General features: G+C 44.7%; 1 protein-coding gene across 2 annotated transcripts; it reads left to right on the top strand.

The window, feature by feature from the left end:
* Nucleotides 1–1,715: 1,715 nt before the first annotated feature.
* Nucleotides 1,716–16,777, top strand: WFDC1 (WAP four-disulfide core domain 1). Of its 2 annotated transcripts, none has more exons than XM_054840979.1 (7): nucleotides 1,716–2,921; nucleotides 8,290–8,485; nucleotides 9,061–9,144; nucleotides 10,846–10,986; nucleotides 12,212–12,253; nucleotides 13,109–13,183; nucleotides 14,117–16,777. In XM_054840979.1, the coding sequence occupies exons 1-6, from the start codon at nucleotides 2,775–2,777 to the stop codon at nucleotides 13,165–13,167; spliced, it is 669 nt and encodes a 222-aa protein (XP_054696954.1). In that variant the 5' UTR covers nucleotides 1,716–2,774; the 3' UTR covers nucleotides 13,168–13,183; nucleotides 14,117–16,777. The 2 variants fall into 2 exon arrangements, with proteins under 2 accessions (XP_054696954.1, XP_054696953.1); XM_054840978.1 differs by lacking the exon at nucleotides 1,716–2,921 and adding an exon at nucleotides 4,978–5,051 and having other exon boundaries at nucleotides 8,319–8,485.
* The last annotated feature ends 3,549 nt before the right edge of the window (nucleotides 16,778–20,326 follow it).

Here is a 20,326-nt window from a genome sequence, read left to right as displayed (position 1 = left end):
AAAGACATAAATTAAGTAGGAATACTCTAAGAAAAAGTCTTGTTTATTCTGTGCAACCAGCCATGTCATTTGTCATCTTACAACCCAGGAGTCAGGACATTGGTGGGAGCTCCTGGTTGTGCCTGAAAGGTGCTTTATCAAGGTGCAGATATTAATATCGCAACAAACAAGGGAGATTTGTTTTTTTAAGGAATTGGAGGCATCCTGTGGTGTCAGACAAAGTTCTCTGAGCGATACAAAATAAAGCCACAAGTCGAAGTCTTACGGTGGTGATATATTCCTCTCTGGGTGTACTGAAGATGTCTGAGTGTGCCTTTCACACTCCAGTGCAACTGCTGATTTCAGATGACATTTGGATGAGATTTGGGTGGAGATGACAGTGACCTGTCAGTGCTGAGCTCTGCCTTCATCTGAAGATAACGCTTCAGTCATTAGGGAGTCACTTTGCGTAGCTGTGGACTGACCTGTGGACACGAGTTGTCCCCAGTTGTCCTTATTAAATGCAGAAGCCAAGACAGCCTGAGGGAAATTACCTGCTTAAAGGAAAACTGGGATAAGTACTGTTTTAAATGGGTGACTCCAGCTCTGGGAGACAGGAGAACTGGCAGGATGGTGCAAAGCATTTGACAGAGACCTGGAGCTATGCTTTCTGCTGAGACGGTGTTCTCAGCAGCCTAATGGAGGGTGATGAAGCCTCTGTGCCATGAAAGGGTCTCCAGCCCAAATGCATGCTCCCTGTCCCCATCTGCGCCTGAAACAACTATGTCATGGAGTCCCCCCAAAACCCTGCTCATGCCTGAGGGAACGACTGTCATGTTATCACAGGAGCAACCTATGGATCAAGCAGTGATGAAGATTATATAAACACAGAGAGGTAAACGGTCATTGCATATCCATAGACATCTCCTCTAAGACACTTGCCATCAGAGCTCCTTCGGGAGTCCATAGACTCCATGCAGTGGCAAGGCAGCTTGCTCTGCGGGTCCCAGGAGGACCTCCTTACATTTCTGCAGCTGTGAGGGAGGTGGCCGTCCCCAGTTTAACTCTTCATTCTCTTTCCCCACCCTTCTTTCTCTACTACCTCCCCTAACAGTAATCCCTGCTTGGCTTTTCTTACCAAATAAATTCCCTGGCATGGACTGGTTTTGAAGCTTTCTACAGCAGTAGAGATATGGCCAGGACTGTCCCAAAGCCCAGTTACTGCTAGAAACCCTGTAAACCCCTTATCTTGAAATAAATCAAATACATTTCATTAAATACAGAGCTTTTAAAACCCAGACCTCACTCCTTCTTCAGATTCCCATCACCATATTCTGGCAAGCTTGAAGATGAAATCCTTTGGCTACCACCTACATGCAGCTATTGACACTTAGCCATGGATCGAAGTGACTTGCCACAACTTTCAGGTATAAGGAAGAATTGGAAGATTTTTTTTCTGTATTTGTCCACAAGGTCTGACACTCCTGCGCAGACCCTTCCTACAGCAGACATACCATAAATCCAACGTATCCAGCAAGCCTCCATGCTGCTCTGCAAGGCTGCAGTCAGGGTAAATGGAAGGCAAGCAGGTCTTAGTGCTTGTATCTCAGCTAACTTTGTGGTTGCATTTCTTCCTTCATTCCAGGTGGAGGCTGGACAAGCTGCTGGAGGAGAAATTCATGGAGGATTATAAAATAAACCGCCCCCACATTTGGCTCAGGAAGCCCTGAACAACATTACTGAAGACTGAAAGTATATGCATATATACATATACAAATACAAAACCATGTACATATGTATAGATGTAGCTATACTCATGTATATGTAACAGTTACCCCGTTTTCATACTTTTTCTTTGGTTCCTGCCTCTGTCCCTGTCCCAGGCAGGATGCTGGGATGCTTTCAGCCTGATTTCATAAGTCCATTCTTGTCCTTCATGCAGCTGGGTGCCTGAATGTCCACGTAGGTGTGTAATACCCCATGTCCAGTCTCTCCGTCTCTCCCATTGTCAGGCACAGCCTGACTCACGTCCCCTTCCTCACTTTCCATTTGGTCATGTCATTTCTAAACCGCCTTCCTTCCCTATTCCCCACCCATGCATATGGATTTATTTTTCCCCAATGGCCACCTCTTCCCCTTCTTCGAAATCATTTGCAGAAAGCTAACGTCAAGTTGGTTTAATTAAAGCTCCTGCATGTTTATCATGTCTTTAAATCATTTCCTTCAAACAATCTTTATGTGAAGTTAGCACTTTGTCAAAACAGAATCCAAACCCACAGCTGAGGGCACAGTGGGAAGCACACAAGGGGAGAGCCGAGTAGCTTGGACAGTTTGGGTGTGCTGTTTGCTAGAAGCTGCCGAGCCCACCCCTCCAAGACCTTTATTTCCCCCTGCGGCAGCTGTCATCTGATCCCACGCTTTGGCTTTGAATGGGGCTCTCTGAGGATGCCAGATGTTGGGAACAAAGGTCTAAAAATAATCTTTCCAAATAATCTTCCCATCTATCATTCAAGGAAAGCATGTGCTTTGTGTGAACATGTGAGCGAGAACCTGATCTAACTTTGCGTAAAGAAGTTCAACAGCAGCTCCTGGCTTCTGCTTGTGGGCTCCTTTTTTTTTTTTTTCTTTTTTTTTTTTTCCCCTTTCCCTTCCCAGAAGCTGCGCAGCGAAAAGCGGCTCTCACCAGCGATCAGCCCTCGCTCTCCCTCCCTCCCCGTCTCCCTTCCTCCTTGCCAAGACTCTGAATCGTCTGGATCCCGAAAGCTGGGCTCCTTATTTGATCTCTCCTTGGGAAAATGGATTCCAGGGTGCTGTCCGAGATGCATTTCTGTAAAAAGATCTTCACTGCAGCCTTGTGTGTCTTAGTTTTATTGCCAGATTTGGGCTGTGCAAGGAATCTCTGGAAGCGTGCTCTACATCTGAAAATGACGGAGAAATATGATGTGAGTAAACTGCGGTGGGGTGATTTTGGGGGAGCTGGGTGTGCTTGCCATGAAAGGGGAGTTTGCTTTATGTGCGTGTATCATTTTAGAATAAGAAGTATTTGAATCCGCAGGCTGTCTCTTTATAAAAGGGTTACGTTAAGTTTCCCAGGCTGTACTAAACTTTTGCCACCTAGCTGCTGCAATGGGAAACTTGCAAAGCACACTTGGAACAGTGAGAAGACGTTGGTACGGCAGCCGGCACTGCTTTTCCTAGAAACTTCAGAGGGCAGCAAGGGAAGCGTGAATGAGGAGAAGGGCAATGCAAAACCTACGTGTCTGGGGACAGATTTAGCGAAAAGAAGATAATGTGATTTATTGCTTGGAGCAGGGAGGAGGGTTCCCTGCCCGGTTCCTCCACTGCCTTTTGGGGTAACTCTGGGTAAATGTCTCAACTCCCAGTGATACTGTGTACTACAGGGATGGTGACATCGCCTAGGGTTTGGTAAATCACTGGAGCATCCCCGGATCCACAGTGTCAGAGTAACGTGCTGATCACACGTTAAGCCACCTTCTTATCCTCAGGCCATCACAAGAACAAACCAGGGAAGGGCAGGAGACTCTGTGCAAGAAAACACAGCATGGAGCTGCAGAGGCTCCAGTGTCCCCCGTGTGCCCAGGCAGCACTGGAGCAGTTGCGGTGCCTGCCCAGTGTGTTAGAGGGAATACAGAGCCATGCGGTTATTCGCCAGGGGGGCACTGAGCGCAACCGCCGTTTCCAAATCTGCGGTGGTACTTAGAGCGGTGCTGGAATTGAAACTGAAAGAGCAACAAGTTACTGTGAGTGGAGAAAAGGATGGGGCTGGGTCTTGTTCTGGCGTGTCTGAGCCAAAAGGCTTTTAGAGATGACCATGGAGGAAATTTAAGAAAAAAAAAAAAGGGGGGGAAAGTAATTGGATAGCTTGACTTTCAGGACCTGCTGTTTAGAAAGAAAAAAACATTGAATTTGAAATTTTGACTTACTCCATTAAAGTCTCCTTAGAAGCCAGCACTGACCCAAGGCTTCTGCCCCTTGAATCGCTTAGGTGGAAGCCCCAGCCAGTCTGTTTGCTCATGCTCGGGTTTGATTGCATCTTCCAGCCATTGCATGTACGTAAACAGATCCCTGGTGTCACAGAGAGATTCCTCCACCTGTCTTCTACAGCCACATATAAAAGCTTTTCATTTAAATGGATGCTTTTTCACCCATGAGATGTAGAGCGATGTTTGGGGACAGCTACATTTGGTTTGTGCGACTGCTGACTCAGAAGTGTGATGCATGTCTTTTGCCCGTGCTGAATGAACTGAAATACGGTTCTCTTGTCTCCTTGAAATTTTGCAGAAAACATTGTGCTAATATTTGAAAGGCACCCCAATATTTTACAACAAGAAATTTTCTCCATTGTAGCCTCCCTTGGGACAGAGTATCATCTGGTTACACTTTAATTGGAAAATTAAAGTGTAGAGCTGTGTTTCCTGCAAAATCACGCACTGGAAAGTATTTATTAGTATGTTCTTCTGTCATATTTCAATGCAAAGCTCAAATTCAATAGGAACTATGAAGTAAATGACCCAGAGAGATAGGACGGGAGTAGAACAGGAATTTACATGTTGATCTTGAGATAATGTGCTCTGTAGAGGCACAGAGCCCGCTCCCCTGAGGATATATCCTCTTCTTTCAATCTGCAGTTCTTCAAAGGGCTGTTTTTCCTGGCAGCCGTGAATCCAGGTGCTACTGATCTGGCAAGCTCAGCTAGAATTGCTCATATTGACAGAAACAGCTTATCTAGGAAAAACAGGAAATGCTTTTCTTTTTCCTTCTCCCCAAAGCCTTGTAAGGAGGAAGCCGTCTGCTCTCCATCCTCTTATCCACCAAGACTCTGTCTGGCAGCCCTTCTTGTTTCTCAGAGAGATGCTTTCTTTTCTACCAAATGCTATATGTTCCCTACAGTTCAAAAATCAGAGGCTGCGGGTGGAACAGCTGATTTGTGAGTCACTTGGATAGAGGGGTAACAGATGGAGGTGCTTACGGCAACACGCAGCCATATGGGAGATGGGCCATAGACATCCCTGTGTGGGAGCCCCAGAAGGACACGGACAAGGTCTGGAGGGGTAAGAGGTGGTGAGGGGTAGGGAGTTGACTGAGAGTTATGTTGCCTGAGTCCAAAATATCCTCTGAGTCTACAGTAGGAGGAATGCATCCACCAAACTGCTGGCCGCAGAATGACGAGCGGGTGTTACGATGAGGAGCTGGTTTGAGGTCTGGCCAGGAGTTTCTCATTAAGGTGTGTGAGGAAGGGTGTTTGTTGGCAAGGAGGGGTCAAGCGGGAGTGAAGAAGGGAGAAAGAGGAGAATGCAGTGAGAAGAAAAAACTGGCAGTCAACAGTGGGACTGAGGAGCTGGGCTTCCAGCTTTTAGCAAATCCATGTGTTTTACAGCCGGAGGGACGCTTGACAAGTCCAGTGATTTGCAGCTGGTGTTCTGCAGCCCCTGCACAGGTGGTGGACTGTTCCCAAAGGGCACAGGGAGGCAGCTTCTGAAAAGACCTCATAGCCCATACCTGGAGATATCCTTAACCAGGCTATTTTGGGAATGAGGGAATCCTGTTTCCCACTGGGATGGTTTATGCATACACAAACCAGTGGCAATGGTTTTATTAGATCAGATGTGCAAAAATATTTTTTTGACCATGAGGTTTTGAAAGAAAGAGGTTCAGAGCAATAGGTGAACAGAGCAAATGGGCAGGGAGGTCATGAGGTACAAAGTTATTTGGCTAAAAATGTTATATTGTTCCCAAACGGAAATCTCATTCATGGAGCCAACTGTTCATTGCAATTTTGGCTTCTTGGTTTCTGAATCATCTGTGAAGCAACTGCAGTAATTGTTTGGTGTGGGTTTTTTCATGTATCCATTATTTCCCAGTATTATTTTGGTGACTACAATTCAGTCTGCAGCTGACATTTCAAATAGAATAGTAAACTGTGACCTTCCAGGATGAATGCTCCTCCAAATCAGGAGACCGGTTAAATGTTTGGAACTGCATAGATTAAATGCTAAATGATATCATATATCCCAAAATGATACTTGGCCCAAGCATTTACTCTATTTAAAATCCAAAAGCAGCAAAAAAACTTGAACTTTAACTATATTCAGTCCAGAAGCACGTTATTTCAAAGCCGGAGTGTTTTCAGCTTTTTTGAGGAGTGGGATGATGTGTTAGCTTACACCTGGTTTTACACTTTAACATGGAAAACATCATCAAAATTATGATTTCTCTTTTTTTCTTCCAAACCTATCTTGTGGTTCAAACATCCCACCAATTCATGGGAAAACAACCATGTGGAAGTGTTTTTGAGTAGTTTCTTGTTCACTGAATGGAAACAACTAAGGAAAAAGCAGAGGAAAATTGTTTCTTGATATTGAGAACAGGGTGGGCTGATACTGGGAACAGGGCAGGAGGCTGTTGTTTGTGGAAGTACTAGGAATTCTCTGTCTCTCACACACAGACACACACACACATTCTTTAACCAATTATAGATATAACCAGGGTATGGATTTTCCTTAACGTGCACCTTGTACCAGAAATTAAAACTCATTAAAAATCATCCTGACTTTTCTCTGTACTTCTACTTTGGTGACACTCCATCTCTGTGCAACCAGGCAGAGGAGAAGCCTCGTTGCTCTCTGTTTCCCCCAAGCTATGGCTCAAAAACCAGAGATCAGCTTTGGTGTAAAACCCACCACCTTATCAATACAATTCCACACTATGTGTAATACAAGGCGGAACGTGGAATTAAAATGTCTCACATCAGTAGCATGAGCAATGTGCGTTATTTCTTTTGGCGTCCCTTGGGATTGCCTTCATTCTCTACATTGCAAATTATCCCAAGGGAGTCCAGATGATGTTGTTTTCACCGTTACTGATAATTCGTTGCTGCTTGGTCACACGTAGCAGCAGAGGCTGTGTGGGCCAGCGGTCGGTCCTCAGGGCAATGGACCTCCTGGGGCCTGTGCTGGGACATTTTCTTGGACAGTACATGTGGGGACATGCTGTTTCGCAAAGGCACACATGTTCCACAGAAGCCATGGGGAGGTTTCAACAATGAGGCTGTAGCAGCATGTAGATAAAGAGGGATATTAGTCTCACTCCAAATTTCTCCATAGCCTGATGGTGAAATTTCCTAGAGACCCCCTCGGGGACAGTTGCACCATGTTGTTTCTGGGAATACCAACCCCATTGTTCATCGCTGATTTCAAAACACAACAGTGATGGGGCCAAGTATATATAGGGCTCTTAAACTCAACAGCTTGCTAGCGAGTGCATGGCAGCGCTCACTTCATACCTTTGGCTAGATGCTGACCTCTTTTAAAAGTACAAATCCAGAATTGATTTTTTTTTTTAATTTTACTAGACCTTATTAATGTGTGTTAATTAATCTGAGAATTGATTGCCCTTTCAGAGTACGTTATGCTGCTCTGGGGAGCTGAGCTCAAGCCCAAAGATGAGTAGTGTAGCCATAGGTGAGAAAGGAGTGGGCTTGGTGATTCACCTCTCTGTCGGAGGGAGCTGGCTTCTTGCTCTCAAATGCTGCCAGCATGAGTAATATCTGAATGCTGCCTCTTATAAATGTTTCTGGTAAAATCCTGTGCCTGTTAATCCACTCTAAATCTCCCTTGTCCTTTCGGTGTGCAAAGAGCAGCTGGGCTCCTTTCCGCTATAGTCAAACACAGCCTCATTTTCTTTGGAATTAAATTGACATCACCCACACAGATCTCACCCAGAACATCTCATGGTTTAGAGGTAGTCTCTAATTTAACAACCCAGGACCCTACAGTGGATAAATTTGAAAGACTTTGTACCACTCCTCTATGAGTTCTGGTCCAGAAGAAGGTGATGAAGGTAGAAGGAGGCTATTGAGGAGACAGGTGCTACCTGGGACGTTAGTTCCGGGTCCCATGTGGGGACGTAACCTCAGAACAATACGGTGTTGTCGTTTCCACTACTTTACTGTCAAGGTGTTTTGGCATTCTTGTCGTGAGGATGCCCAGAGTCTTTCTCTCTGTTTCTCAGACAAGTATAACAGACTTTAAGGATTTTTTTTTTACCTCCTCATTGTCATTACAACAGCCTTAATTATAAAATGAGTTCCTTCCAAAGCAGTGAGCTAAGGTGATCATATAGCGCTCTCTTCAGTGCGCTGAAGACAGGGCTGGGGAAGCTGAACGGTTAATTCTCCTCTCTAATGAAAGTGTGAAAACCACTTTGAAAACCCCTCCTCTGTTTCAACTGATGGGATGTTTGGTATTCACCTTATGCCAAACCTTTGTTTCCTTTTCTTTTCTTTGCAAGGATTATGAGTACCCTGTTCATTCTCACAGTTCCCACTACCAGAAGAACGACCGCTGCCCCCCACCACCCCAGACTTTGCCTGACCGAGCCTGCGAGGTGCCCAGCTGCCGGTCGGATTCAGAATGCGAAAGGCACAAGCGCTGCTGCTACAACGGATGCATCTACGCCTGCCTGGAGTCCGTACAGCCACCACCAGGTAGAGTAGACCCGGCAATCAGACTGGTAGAGAGAAGTACGCAGATATGATGGTAGTCATCCCCATGTGCATTGGGTCTTGGGTAGGAGGCACAGTTTGAGTGTGAGTTGAGGATAAAGCTTCAGTTCCACACTTCTGATTGCTGAACTGAAAAATTATCTAAGGCCAGCTGGCATGGCAAAATTTCCACCAGCACAAATGGTAGAAATCACTTGAGGCCAGTTCTTTTCCTGGGATTATATATTCAGGAAAAGAAGTAATCCCAATCTGAGTTAGTGCTCACAGCGCAGCTATCTCATCTGATCCGTGCCATGGGAATGGAGGACGGGAAACAACAGCTGCTTTGGCCTTTACGACACCAGGTTCTCGTGGCCCTGGATAACATCCATGGCTCTCCTGCTACTGGGACAACAAGAGCATGAATATAAATATCTTGCTGAAAACTCAAATCCATCCTTCAGGAGCCTGGCAGCCTTGTCACTGGCTCTTAGAGGAAATCTGTGACTTTTCCTTAACTGTGTGCCCTATGGCTACTCCACCTTGACTCTGTGGTCTCTTGTTTATGTCTTTTATAGTTTTAGACTGGTTGGTTCAGCCCAAACCCCGCTGGCTGGGAGGAAATGGGTGGCTTTTGGATGGCCCAGAAGAAGTCTTGCAAGGTACAGTACATTTCACTGTCTTTTCTGCAATATCAGTAATTATACACAGGCACTAAATAATATATTCATCATATACAGGGCTTGCCAGGTATGTTGGGATGCCAGGGCTTCTGGTATTTGTCTGGAGTTTCCGTAGGAATAACACTGTGTGGTGCTGGGGACTAGTTTCTGGTGCAGTAAATCAGTTGTTTTTTATCGATATGACTTATCCAGCAGAGCACTATGAATACTCCAGGGAACTGGATTTGTTTCCATTCTTGAAATAAGTAGGAATATATCTTTTCTTTAGAAAAAGGCTTTGTCAGCATACACATATTTTCTGCCAGCTTCCTGATAGACTGTGGGCGGACTTGGATTAGGAGATCTTTTAATCCAGTGTGGCCTCATCACGCAGATGCCTTGGGCTGGGGCTGTGGCTCTCGGGTCTGAAGGCTGCTTTGAACAAGAGCCCTGGCAAGCTGCTGCGGAGTTGTGTCAACCTGACATGGGACTGGGAGCATCTAAGCTTGGGGTCTGCTAATGAGATTGGGCTTCTCATGTTAATTACATAGGGAAAGGTCTTTTAATTAATTTTTTCCAATACCTCAAATTGAAACTAGGAGGGAGTGGGGGGGTGGGAAGACAAGTTTTTTTCTACGAGGCATTCCCAGAACTATGTATGCCTGAAGTTCTTAATTTCTTCATGGAAAGGCTATTCCAGCTTTTGATCAGCTTTAGTCAGACATAGGTAGTGCCGATGAATTACCCTCTTTGGTCTTACACAGATGGTATCAGACTTGACGAACCTTGACTCTCATCTATTGTGGAAACTCCTAGTTCTTCAAGAGAAATTTCTGCCTCCAGCTCATTTGAGTTGCACTGCTAGAAATAAGATAAAACAAGTTCCTCCTCGTCCATCCTTGTTATCCTTATATTATTTGTTCTTATCTTAGCACCTTCATCTCAGCTTGAGGGAGTAATTAATGAAGTAAGAACCATCAGTCACGGCATGAGAATTACAGCAGATGTCCTTGAAATTAAAATCCTGGTAGATGAAAGGGTGGAGTGTCCTTGCATAGTCTGCACATTTAATGGACACAAACACTACCTGTGAGTCCTGCTTTACTTTCTCATTCCACTCTGCACTTGCTGGATGTCCAGGGTCAAGATGGTTAAAGCCTCCATTTGTACCAGGGCTGGTACTGCCTTACTCCATAGTGAGTCACATCTGAGGTTCAACTTCATCAGTAAGTTAATGGGTGTGGAGCAAAGAACAAAGCAGCAAACTGTCAGCTTCCTGGTCACGTTTCCCTGATTCCCCACCTAGCCCGAAACATGGGCTGGAACAGACTTATGGCTGCTTGGAGGGAACAGCCACGTGGAGGGACCACCCACCAGTGTGAGCATGGTGGGCAGTGGTGGTCTGTCTTCACCGCTCTCCAGCCCTTGCACAGACCCTGCACAACAGGCTGTGGAGAGGGTGTCGTCACGGGGCTGACCTGCACTCCCCATATTGGGCCAGACACAGTTTTTGTGTAAGGTGCAAACATCATCACCTGCTCTGCCAGGCTTCTTTGGAGGTGTTAGCTCCTTGGTACCCTTGCATGGGAAGTAGTCTGAGATCCTGTCTGGGAGGAGATACAGAAGGTGGCTGTGTTGTCATATTTTGGTTCCCCGTGGGTGTTAAAGCCATGATTTATGACCTGCAGGCTTCTTTTGCAGCTGAGGCCTGCAGTACCACTGAGGATGGAGATGAGCCTCTGCATTGCCCCACAGGCTATGAATGCCATATCATCAACCCAGGTAACACAGCTGAAGGAATCCCTAACAGGGGCCAGTGCATCAAGCTCCGTGGAAATCCAGGTCAGTTGACTGGAAATCTCCCTTCCTTTCTTCTTCTGTCATGCAAACACCACTGAGGGACGGTGTATTCTCACTGGCGTTGAAGGAGAGCTGGTGGTACATCTGCTCTCCTGGGCTTCCTGGGTTTTCTGGGTGCCCCAAGGCAGTATGTGACAGCTGGGGTGGGAGACAGTCCCCACTCTGCAGCCATCTCAAGTCTCTAATGCCCTTGATGCTGGCTGAGCTATGTGAAATACCCAAAGCAGGGTGAAATACCCAAAGCTATGTGAGATACCCAAAGCAGGGGTACACACTTCTTGTTTGCTCTGTATGCCAGCATCCTCTGGGATTGTGTAAGCAGAGCGGGTAGTAACCTGCATGTGCCATTATTACGCAGCACAAAAATAGACATACTTATATATTACTGAACACCTAACTAAGAAATATGAGTTTGAAATTCCAGTTTTGACTTCTGACTTTGCTTTCTGCATCCAAAACGTTGTTCCTCTTATTCTGCTGACACATTTGCCCAATAACAGAACTTATCTAGGCCAAGCTATTTTTCAGGAAAGCTCATAACATGTCTAGGTATGTGTAACTTCATTGAATAGTAGGATATCTATGTCTGAGACATAAGACATCAGTGTTGCCAGCTGGTCACTGTAAAAGCCACAGAAGGCATCAAACCAGACCTCTGAACTGCTTCCGTAAAAGACTAAGATTTTTCCCAGGGCTTTTCGATCATCCCTTTTATTCTTTTATAACTTTTTCTTTAATAACATCCGTAGTAACTAATGTAATGTATAGCTGTGTGGCTCTTAGACATGAGGTATTTCTAAGAGCTTAAATAATTATATAAATGGTAAACAGAAAAACCTGGCTGGAACTTGAATTATGTAAACTATTAATAGATGGTCTGAAATTTTACCCAAATTTTCTTTCATTTGAGAAAGTCTGCGATTCCTTGACTCATAGCTACTGAAAAGAACGTAACATGCTAGTGGCCAGCAGTTAACCACTCTCAGGGAAAGTGAGTTGTGTCCACATAGTTCAATAACCTGAACAGTTTTATAAGAGTTTTATAGCAGCCTACACTGTTTCAGCCACAGAGATCTTTTATTTTGCGGTTTGTGAGGTTATTATTTCCATATCTATAATTTCTCTGTGCTGTACACAGAAGGCCGGAGTTGAACACCAAGAACGAAGGCAGACTGGATATGTTCTCATTGCATACCTTCTTTTTCAGATGGACGCAACCTGAGGCATAAGTATTACAAGGAATATTTGGGTAAGCTGCTGGCATGAAGTGTTTGCTATTATTAACCTTTGTCGTTATTGCATTGCTTACAAGGAATTTTACTGCTTATGAAATGAAGGTTTGTACATAGCAACAAGAGATTCTTTGGCCTCAAGTTTCTATGCCTTGGTTAAAAGATCTTATTTTAAGATCTGCAGTGCCCTGACTGTGGACTCTTGAGAATCAGTATCTCCAGCTGTGACACAATGGGTTAAATGGTGCAGCCTTCTGCCAGGGTTTCCCACCCAAGGGCTGAGAAACACCCAATCCAATAACCTTTTGTTATATTTAAGTATATTTTTGGAGCTTTGCTCATGGCCCAGGACTCCTTGCAGATGAACACAGAACTCTCTCAAAAGCAGGGGCTTTTGCCAAGAGCTTGTATTGTGGTATGTGGTAAGAGGTGACTGGAGCCCAATGAATCAGTCCCTTGTTGTCATCTGAAACCACAGGAGGTGTCAGGTCCCTTGCACAAACTGATGGATATGTATCTCAAAGAAAGCAGGAAGATCTCCCAGATCTCTCTTCTCATGGCTTCAAAGCTCCTCTTTGAAGGAGCTAACTCTTGGATCTAGAGGGGGACAGTCAGATGAGATTGGAAGTGATATTCAGATATAACCAGACACCATCTTTGATATGATAAGATTTACAAACAGCCAAATTTGGCCGATTTAGCTGATAAAACTATGAAAGGATTTCCTCTCCTCTGCCCAGCGGGCTATCGCAGCTCTCCTGGAGAGCTGCTAAATAACGAGACCAGTAACACTGTACTGCTTAGAGAATCTTGAGAAAACATTTGCCACAGACTAACTTAAAAATCTAACTTTGCTGATATTTGTTTTACAGGGAGCAATTCCAACAATGTGGTCGGCTATGTGAAAAACCAGCAGAAGCATTTAGGCTAATCAAAGGTGTGCCTGGGTAAGTGTCCTGTGAGTAAAGGGAAAGCTGGGTGAAAATAGCTGGTGCTTGGTATGCAATTATTTAAAGAAATGGTTGTCTGAGGGTGAAACTACCTCTCATGAAAAGCCAATATAAGGACGGCACCTTAAAACTACGTACAGGTGCATACCTCAGGCTCCATGAAACACCTCGGCTGACAAACAGATGGTGATGTAAAAGCATCCCAAGAAACCTGTGGCATTGGAGATCGAGCTCCACAAACTGTCCATGGAGGAGTTAATGTCTTTCCCAACTCTTACTCTTCCCCCTCTCACTTCTTCTACTTTCACAAGCTGCACATGATTTCCTTGAAGAACCTTTGCCTTGTGGGTGTTTAGAGGCTGGCGTGATTTCCAGGATGAAAAATAAATGCTGCAAACTTTGTGTGCCTTAAGACTTTAAACTTTCTGTTTAGGGGCTTCTTCTAATGCAGGTGGAACTGCTCCTGCAAGACAAATTAAAAAGCTCTTTATTCTGAACTGATTGTAATAAGGGTCAGTCTTGCAAATACTTAGGCACACGGGTGATTTTGTGGGATAACTTTATGCATGTGAACAGTTACACTGGACAGTGTGACCCTCTCATGTGAGCAAACGTACGTGTATCTGGCCAGAGTGAAGCCGACTGACAAAGCTCCAATCAATTTGTCAGGCTTTGAATTAGGCAAGAATGAAAATATTGATTATACCAAAGGTTCTGTCCCAGGATGGTTTTCTGAACACTTTCAGCTTCTCTTTAAAACTAACTTGAGCTTAACTGGCAGTTATGAAAACAAAGCAGTTCAGTGTGTCTTTTAGGTACCTACGTCACGCGACTGTTAAGATTACACAGCTACATAAGGACAAGTTCTGTGCAAACATCCCAGGAAGGATAAATATTTTAATTCCTCTCTTTTGTTTGATTTTCACCCAGCTGGACCACTCTGTTAAGCAGCTGTCAAGTAATGCTTTAACCAACAGTTTTCTGTTTTGGAAGAACTCTGGTCCCGAATCTCCACGAGCACGTCTCCAGCATTTCCCTGATCCCTGCCCATCAGTGATAAACAGACTTGGCTATTCAAGGAACAGGATGAGCCGAGATTTTAAGCCTATGAGGAAGGGGAGAAATGTGATCCCCTGAAAGAAACCACACCGTTTATGAGCTGCCCTTCTACCACTGAAATGCAAATACCTCCAAGCGGATCCCTATAAGCCACAGCGCTGGAACAGAGCCTGCCCTTTATGTGCGTATTATCTGACTGATTCAGATTTCATGAACATAACTCAGTACTATAAAAATGAAGTGACGTCAGAATTGTACCTAAATACCATATCTAAGTTGCATTAAACTAGGCAGGACTGTAAGGCTAAAGGAGCTCTCTGGATCAAATCCAGTGCCTGCCTATCTCAGACAACTACTTTAAATAAGCCTTTTCATAAGCTTAAAGTTCGAAGAAACCTGCAGGTTTCTTCTTTTCCTATTTATACCTAGGTTCGACACCCAGTCTACAAGCCTAAACCTGAAATCTTAAGAATTCGAGAAACTCTGAGCTAGGAGCAAAACACTGTTTATAAATTTTTTTTTAGGTTCCTTTCCTTTAGCTTCTCAGTCTGGTGAGCTACAGATCGAGAGCTAATGAAGGAAGAGATTTCTTCCTACACTATCTAAGCAGACGCACACGTGTGCCAGTCTATTTTAGCCAGCACAGTTAATACTCACAAAATGTACATCTGCATTTTTGTACCTGCAAAACCTCAGCAAGAGGGCTGAAGTCTGGATTATTGGTTGCACGCATTAGAAAAGCAAAAGCAGGATAAATTTGTGTGATTAACAGGATTGTCTGGCAGATGGGCAACTGCTCCTTAGAAGTCCTGTACCTTTAGGTTGACTTCCATAAATCCTTAAGGTCAAGTTATCTGTATTTGGGTCTTACAGCTTCTTTTAGCTGTTTAGCATTATAAAATGGAAAACACATTTGCTATGAATGTTTTCTTTTTCTATGGCAGTCCGAAAGGGACAATTGCATTTCATTTTGACAAATCTGCCAGAATTGCTAGGCAAAAGGAGCCATGTTTGCTCCCTTGTTTAGTACGTGCCCCCGTCTGCATGCATAAAATCAGCATTTTAATATGCAGAGTAGCAGCGGTGTATATAAATACCAGTTCACAAATACAAGTGCCTGCTTCCACCCACAAACAATGGGATTTTTTTTCACTCACCGAATGGTTTAAGCCAAAGCTAAGATGCTTATAAAACACTTGATACTTTGCAGATGACATTTGCAGCTGGAGAGATGCAGGATGCCAAACTGCTCTTCTGTTTCCTATCATAAACAGGCACGCTCCTCGATGCCTCACAGAGCAAAGGAACAGACGAAGGGCTCCACATTTCCCTAAATATCTTCATTTGTTGAACTCCATTCACTTCTTTGTGCCTTTGTTCCAAGTTCTAGGTATTAAATGCAACACCATATCTGCCCAGATCTATTTCTAGCATTTTACCATATACCACTTCATACAATGATATCTTAACTCCTGCTGAGAGACACGAGTCCACCTGTATTTTATAGTTCCAGTCTCAGTTTAGGTCAGAAACTTGCCGCTTTGCCACTGACACTACTTGACAACTTAAAGCAACACAGCCCATAATGAAAGTCTTAATGCAGCCTTACTCCTAGGTGCTGCTCAGTGAAGTGGATTGATTTTTTTCAGCATTACTTTTTGCAGAAAAATCAGATTCTGATTAAATGAGCAAAACCCTTCACTGGTTACTGCTAAGTCCTGAAGAGTAGATGCCAGATTGCTCTATTTTAAAATAAAAAAATTCAGTGCCTAAAAACATCAGAGGATCCAGTTGAAAAACATGTCTTGAGCATTAACAAATTTGCAAGGTTAAAATTTCGGATCTCAACCTAATCTTGCAAAGCATCCAAAAATATGTTTAATTTCAGTGGATACATTCACTCCAGTGGCTGCTTTTTTGTAGCTGCAAAAGAACATACCTGACCACCTTGCTGGATGGGATGATAAAGATATTTTTCTACTTGCAAAAGGAATTTAAAAAAAAAAATTGACAAATTAATAATTTGTTGATGAATCTCTGTTTACTGGGTGTTATCAAAGACATCACCCTTCCTTGTGGTGCTATAATGCTTCGGGTTTTTTCAAGTTATTAATTGTCAAACTCAGAAACAAAAGTCACAGAAGAGACTTGTCTAAATGCTGTGTTTTCAGCACTGACCTCCATCACAGGCTGAAACGAAAACATGGAAAAAAATGAGTTGTCCTCAGCTTGTCTTCCCTCCAAAGACAAACGGCTTAACAACAGTCTTGTAAGCACAGTAGGAAATCACTAATGTAGGTTGTTTTCAATGTTTCCATGTACACTTTAAAGCATGTTTGGTGCTATAATAAACTTTACGCGTATCACTGTGTGCTAGCAATGCTCATGGCCTTCCTGATCCTTGAGCTGCTCTGCCTTGCAGCAGCCGAGGATCTGCGGCAGCCCCAGGCAGACCCTTCCCGGTGCGTAGACGTGTACAGGTTCTGCCACTTTGGTGCTCAATAAAAAGTGACCAGTATATTTTTCAACTCTGCCTAGTTTCGGTTGTGTGTTCTTGACATACGCTTGGCTTCGAATTATGAAAAAAGAAAAGGACAAATCTTTTAAATTTTAGTTGTTGGGAGAGCTCGGAAAACATAGGCACAGGGAGACAAAAGTCATTTTGTCCACTGGAAGGAAGGTGACAGACCCCCAAACACATCTACCACCAGTGTCCCCTCTCAGAGGGGCCACCCTTGTGGGTCAGACGCTCACTCGGTCCTTGGCGCCATCATTTCTATTGCCCAAAGAGGAGCCGATGGACAGAACCGTAAAGAGGATAGTGATGGTGACCCTTTTATTTTCCTTGTCGCTTCAGAGCTGTTCACTGCCGGCTGGGTTTCAGCTGCAGCTCAGGTGCTTTGTGCTGCAGAAGCAGCTGCTCAGACAGCTTTGCAAGAGGCCAAGGCTTGCTCTAAGGGTGGAAAAACAAACCAAGTCGGAGGCCAGCGTTGGGCTCGTGCCCACTGCAGGATACCAGGGCTGAAAGAGGAACCTGGCACTGAGAGGTTGGGCTGCTGAGCGCTGCGTTTTCAGGAATAGGCAAGACTTCATCGTCCCACCAGCTCCACCCACACCAACCTTGCTCTACCTGTTCATCAGGAGTGGGCAGGAGTCCTTCTGCAATGCGTCCCTTCTGCCCTGAAACCACAACAGAGGAGTCACAGGGAGAGAAACTGCCTGTTATTTAGCCAAGGTGGGAATAGCAGTGAGTTTCATCGCTTCGGAAAGGTTTTCTGGGCGTTTTGAGAAGATGCCAGCTAGCACTAGGTGTCAGAGTAGCTCTTCGGTCTGGCAGTGACGTTATCCTTGGGATCACTTCAGCTCCTCATGGCAATGGTCATATGGCCTGTTTGCATGGGGAGACCACGGGATGTGTGTGCAGGAGTCGTGCCGCCTGCTGTGAAGCGTGAGGTGGACTGACTACCTTGGCTTTCAAGAGAAGGATCTGCTTGGTGAACACCACAAAATGATGTTTTGATTTCAATTTGTTCCCATGTTAATGCAATCACGTAGAGTTTCAGTTGATGTAGCTGGCTAACAGTCTTTGTGGAAAAAACAGGTGACGCTGAAGTGCTATCGGTGCATCCATGAACCCAGAAGCTGGAATCAGCAGAAGGATAAACATTATAATAGATCTTCACAACGTCAGGGGTCCGCGTTAAAACCACAGTGTGCATCTCTAGGTCAGCAATCTGCAGAAGTTGTAAATATAAGAAGAGTAGTAATAAAAAATTGCTGTAATTTTGACATGCCTTGTTCATAGCTCCATTAAACTTTATGGTGCTGACATGTAAGCGGTAAGTCCTATTTCTTCCCTTTTTTCCTCCTTCTTGTTACCTTTCTATGTACATAAAGTAGCAAGAACCACAGGAGAAGCTGTGCAAACCAAAAAAGACCTTTTGACAGTTTCCGAGATGGAGATGTGGCCGATGGGGTTCCTTTCACCCAGCTGAGCCTCCCTATTGCAGCCGTGGAGTCTGTGCAAACAGAAACCAAGAGATTTAATTAAATTCCCCCTTCCTTCCTGGTGACACACCGAGGGACAGACCTAAGGATTTTCCGTAGCATTGATAAGATGGAAAGGAACCGTGCCCCAAAACTTTGTCCTTTGCTTTTATAGCCAGGAGCAGCAGATGTTCTGCCCAGGGGCTGGGAAAAACCTGACCTGAAAGCAGAGCATTTGGATTTTTGGGTAGCAGCAAACTCAGTAAATTCTACCCATGCACCAGAGTTTTTTTCCCTCAAGGTGGCACAAGAGGAACAGAAGTGTGCCAAGCCTTGGTTATGGCGAGAGAAGCAGGTGAAGGAGCTGTGAGATTTTTGTAGTGAAAGCAGCACCCTGCCCTCCCAGCCACAACCTTTTGGGCTCACATCATCTCAGATTACAGCTGCTTTCTTCTTTCTGTATGCATCTTCATAACAGATTTTTTTTTTTTTTTTGAAAAAAAGTTTCCCAAATAACCTACTCAGAACTGGAGTCTGACCCTGAGCTTTATTATCCAATTAAATAAGAAATACTATAAAGGTATTTGAATTGGGCTGCGTCTTATGTTTTTACACTGTGAAAATTGTGCCTTATACCAGAATGAAGAAATACAACTTGTATTATTGGTGTTTTCTTTACATTATAGTCTTGATTCAGTTTATTCCCAGCATTTTCTGAGCCATGAGATAGCAAAGTACCTGATTTTTCCATCAGATTTTCTAACAGGCAGAAATCAAAAGCAACAAGAAAATGAAACTTCAGTCCGTTGCAGAATGCGTGGCAAATGGCAGCAACAACTACATTTTCTTTCTGCATTTATTCAATTTCATTCGTGCTAAAATGTAATTTCACGTTACAGGAGTGAATGAACACAAAGATGACGGGGCGACAATCCGGAACCCAAACAATACTGTTGCTCCTGAGCTGCAGGTCTGCTGGATAATAAACCACAACGCACCAATTACTGTGGCACATTATTATGCTCATCAACTCATATTCCTCCTTTTCTACATCCTGTTTGTCTCGGTATTTGTGTCGTACCCCTCACTGTACCTAACCGGGGCGGGGAGGGAGTGCCTGCACCCCAACCCGGGATGTGGCATCTTGGCCCGTGTCCACGTTGCATAGGGTCAGGATTTTGTTCTTCTCCGGATTGTGTACACAGCACTGAGCTACATCTGTTTCCACAAGCAGCAGCTTTTTGCCAAGAGGAGGAAGTTAAATAAGGAAACCGTCAGCGAGAGCCTGTTGCTCAATTAGCCGTCTTGGCAGCAGCGCTTGGCTAACGAGAGCCACGCTCGGGACGGCACAGTCCACGGACACACTGCACACAGCGGAGCCCCAGAAGGACGCCCGGGCTCCTCGCTCTCCTTGCCGTATGCTGGCATCATGGATGATGGCTGAGGTTTTGCGGATGAGAAAAGCAAGAACAAAAGCGAGGGAAATTTTTTTCCTACCTGCCTAGAGAGGGGGAAGATGTTTTTCACCACTTTTCTATCAGAGACACGAGGAACGATTCAGTATGATCCCAAGGCTACGACTACTACAAACCCACGGGGATGCACAGCAGGATGCATTTCCTCGCCAGGCAGTGCCCGCTTTGCCTTATCAGGACCACGGCAGAGCCAACTGGCTGTGCTCCAGCTCCTTACAAAACCCGCAGAAGGAAGGGACCAGTTCAAAAGCATATGTGAGCTTGGAGATATTTTGCCAACTAATTCCCAGGCATTTCTATAAGGTGTAAATCTCTATATACCTCTGGGAGCCTGGGCTGCCTCTGAGTCCCGGCTAAGCACCTTACCTAAACCCTGGGCAGGGCCTGGATGTGAACTGCCTGAAAATCAGTGCCCAGCATTATCCCCGGATATTTTCCCATGGGAAGGAGGGCTGTTGCAGCAGCGATGCAGGAACTTCCTTCATCTGCCTGACGCATCCAGCTCTGGTCATTAAGAAAGCATTTCCCAATCAGAAGCCAGAGTTAGGAAGCCCCAGCTGTGTTTTACGAGATCCCGGCTATTTGCAGGGTGTTTCCCAATCGCTTCATTTGCTCCTGT

The sequence above is a fragment of the Grus americana genome, chromosome 13 (assembly GCF_028858705.1).
Source record: "Grus americana isolate bGruAme1 chromosome 13, bGruAme1.mat, whole genome shotgun sequence".
Classification (NCBI taxonomy): Eukaryota; Metazoa; Chordata; class Aves; order Gruiformes; family Gruidae; genus Grus; species Grus americana.
The sequence above is the reverse complement of the archived record's forward strand: the minus strand, read 5'-3'. Positions and strand labels throughout refer to the sequence as shown.

Coding starts and splice junctions, on each gene's coding strand:
- WFDC1 (XM_054840979.1), top strand. CDS start 2,775: ATGGATTCCAGGGTGCTGTCCGAGATGCATTTCTGTAAAAAGATCTTC. Junction 2,922..8,289: donor AAATGACGGAGAAATATGAT/GTGAGTAAACTG, acceptor TTTCTTTGCAAG/GATTATGAGTACCCTGTTCA. Junction 9,145..10,845: donor CCCAGAAGAAGTCTTGCAAG/GTACAGTACATT, acceptor CTTCTTTTGCAG/CTGAGGCCTGCAGTACCACT.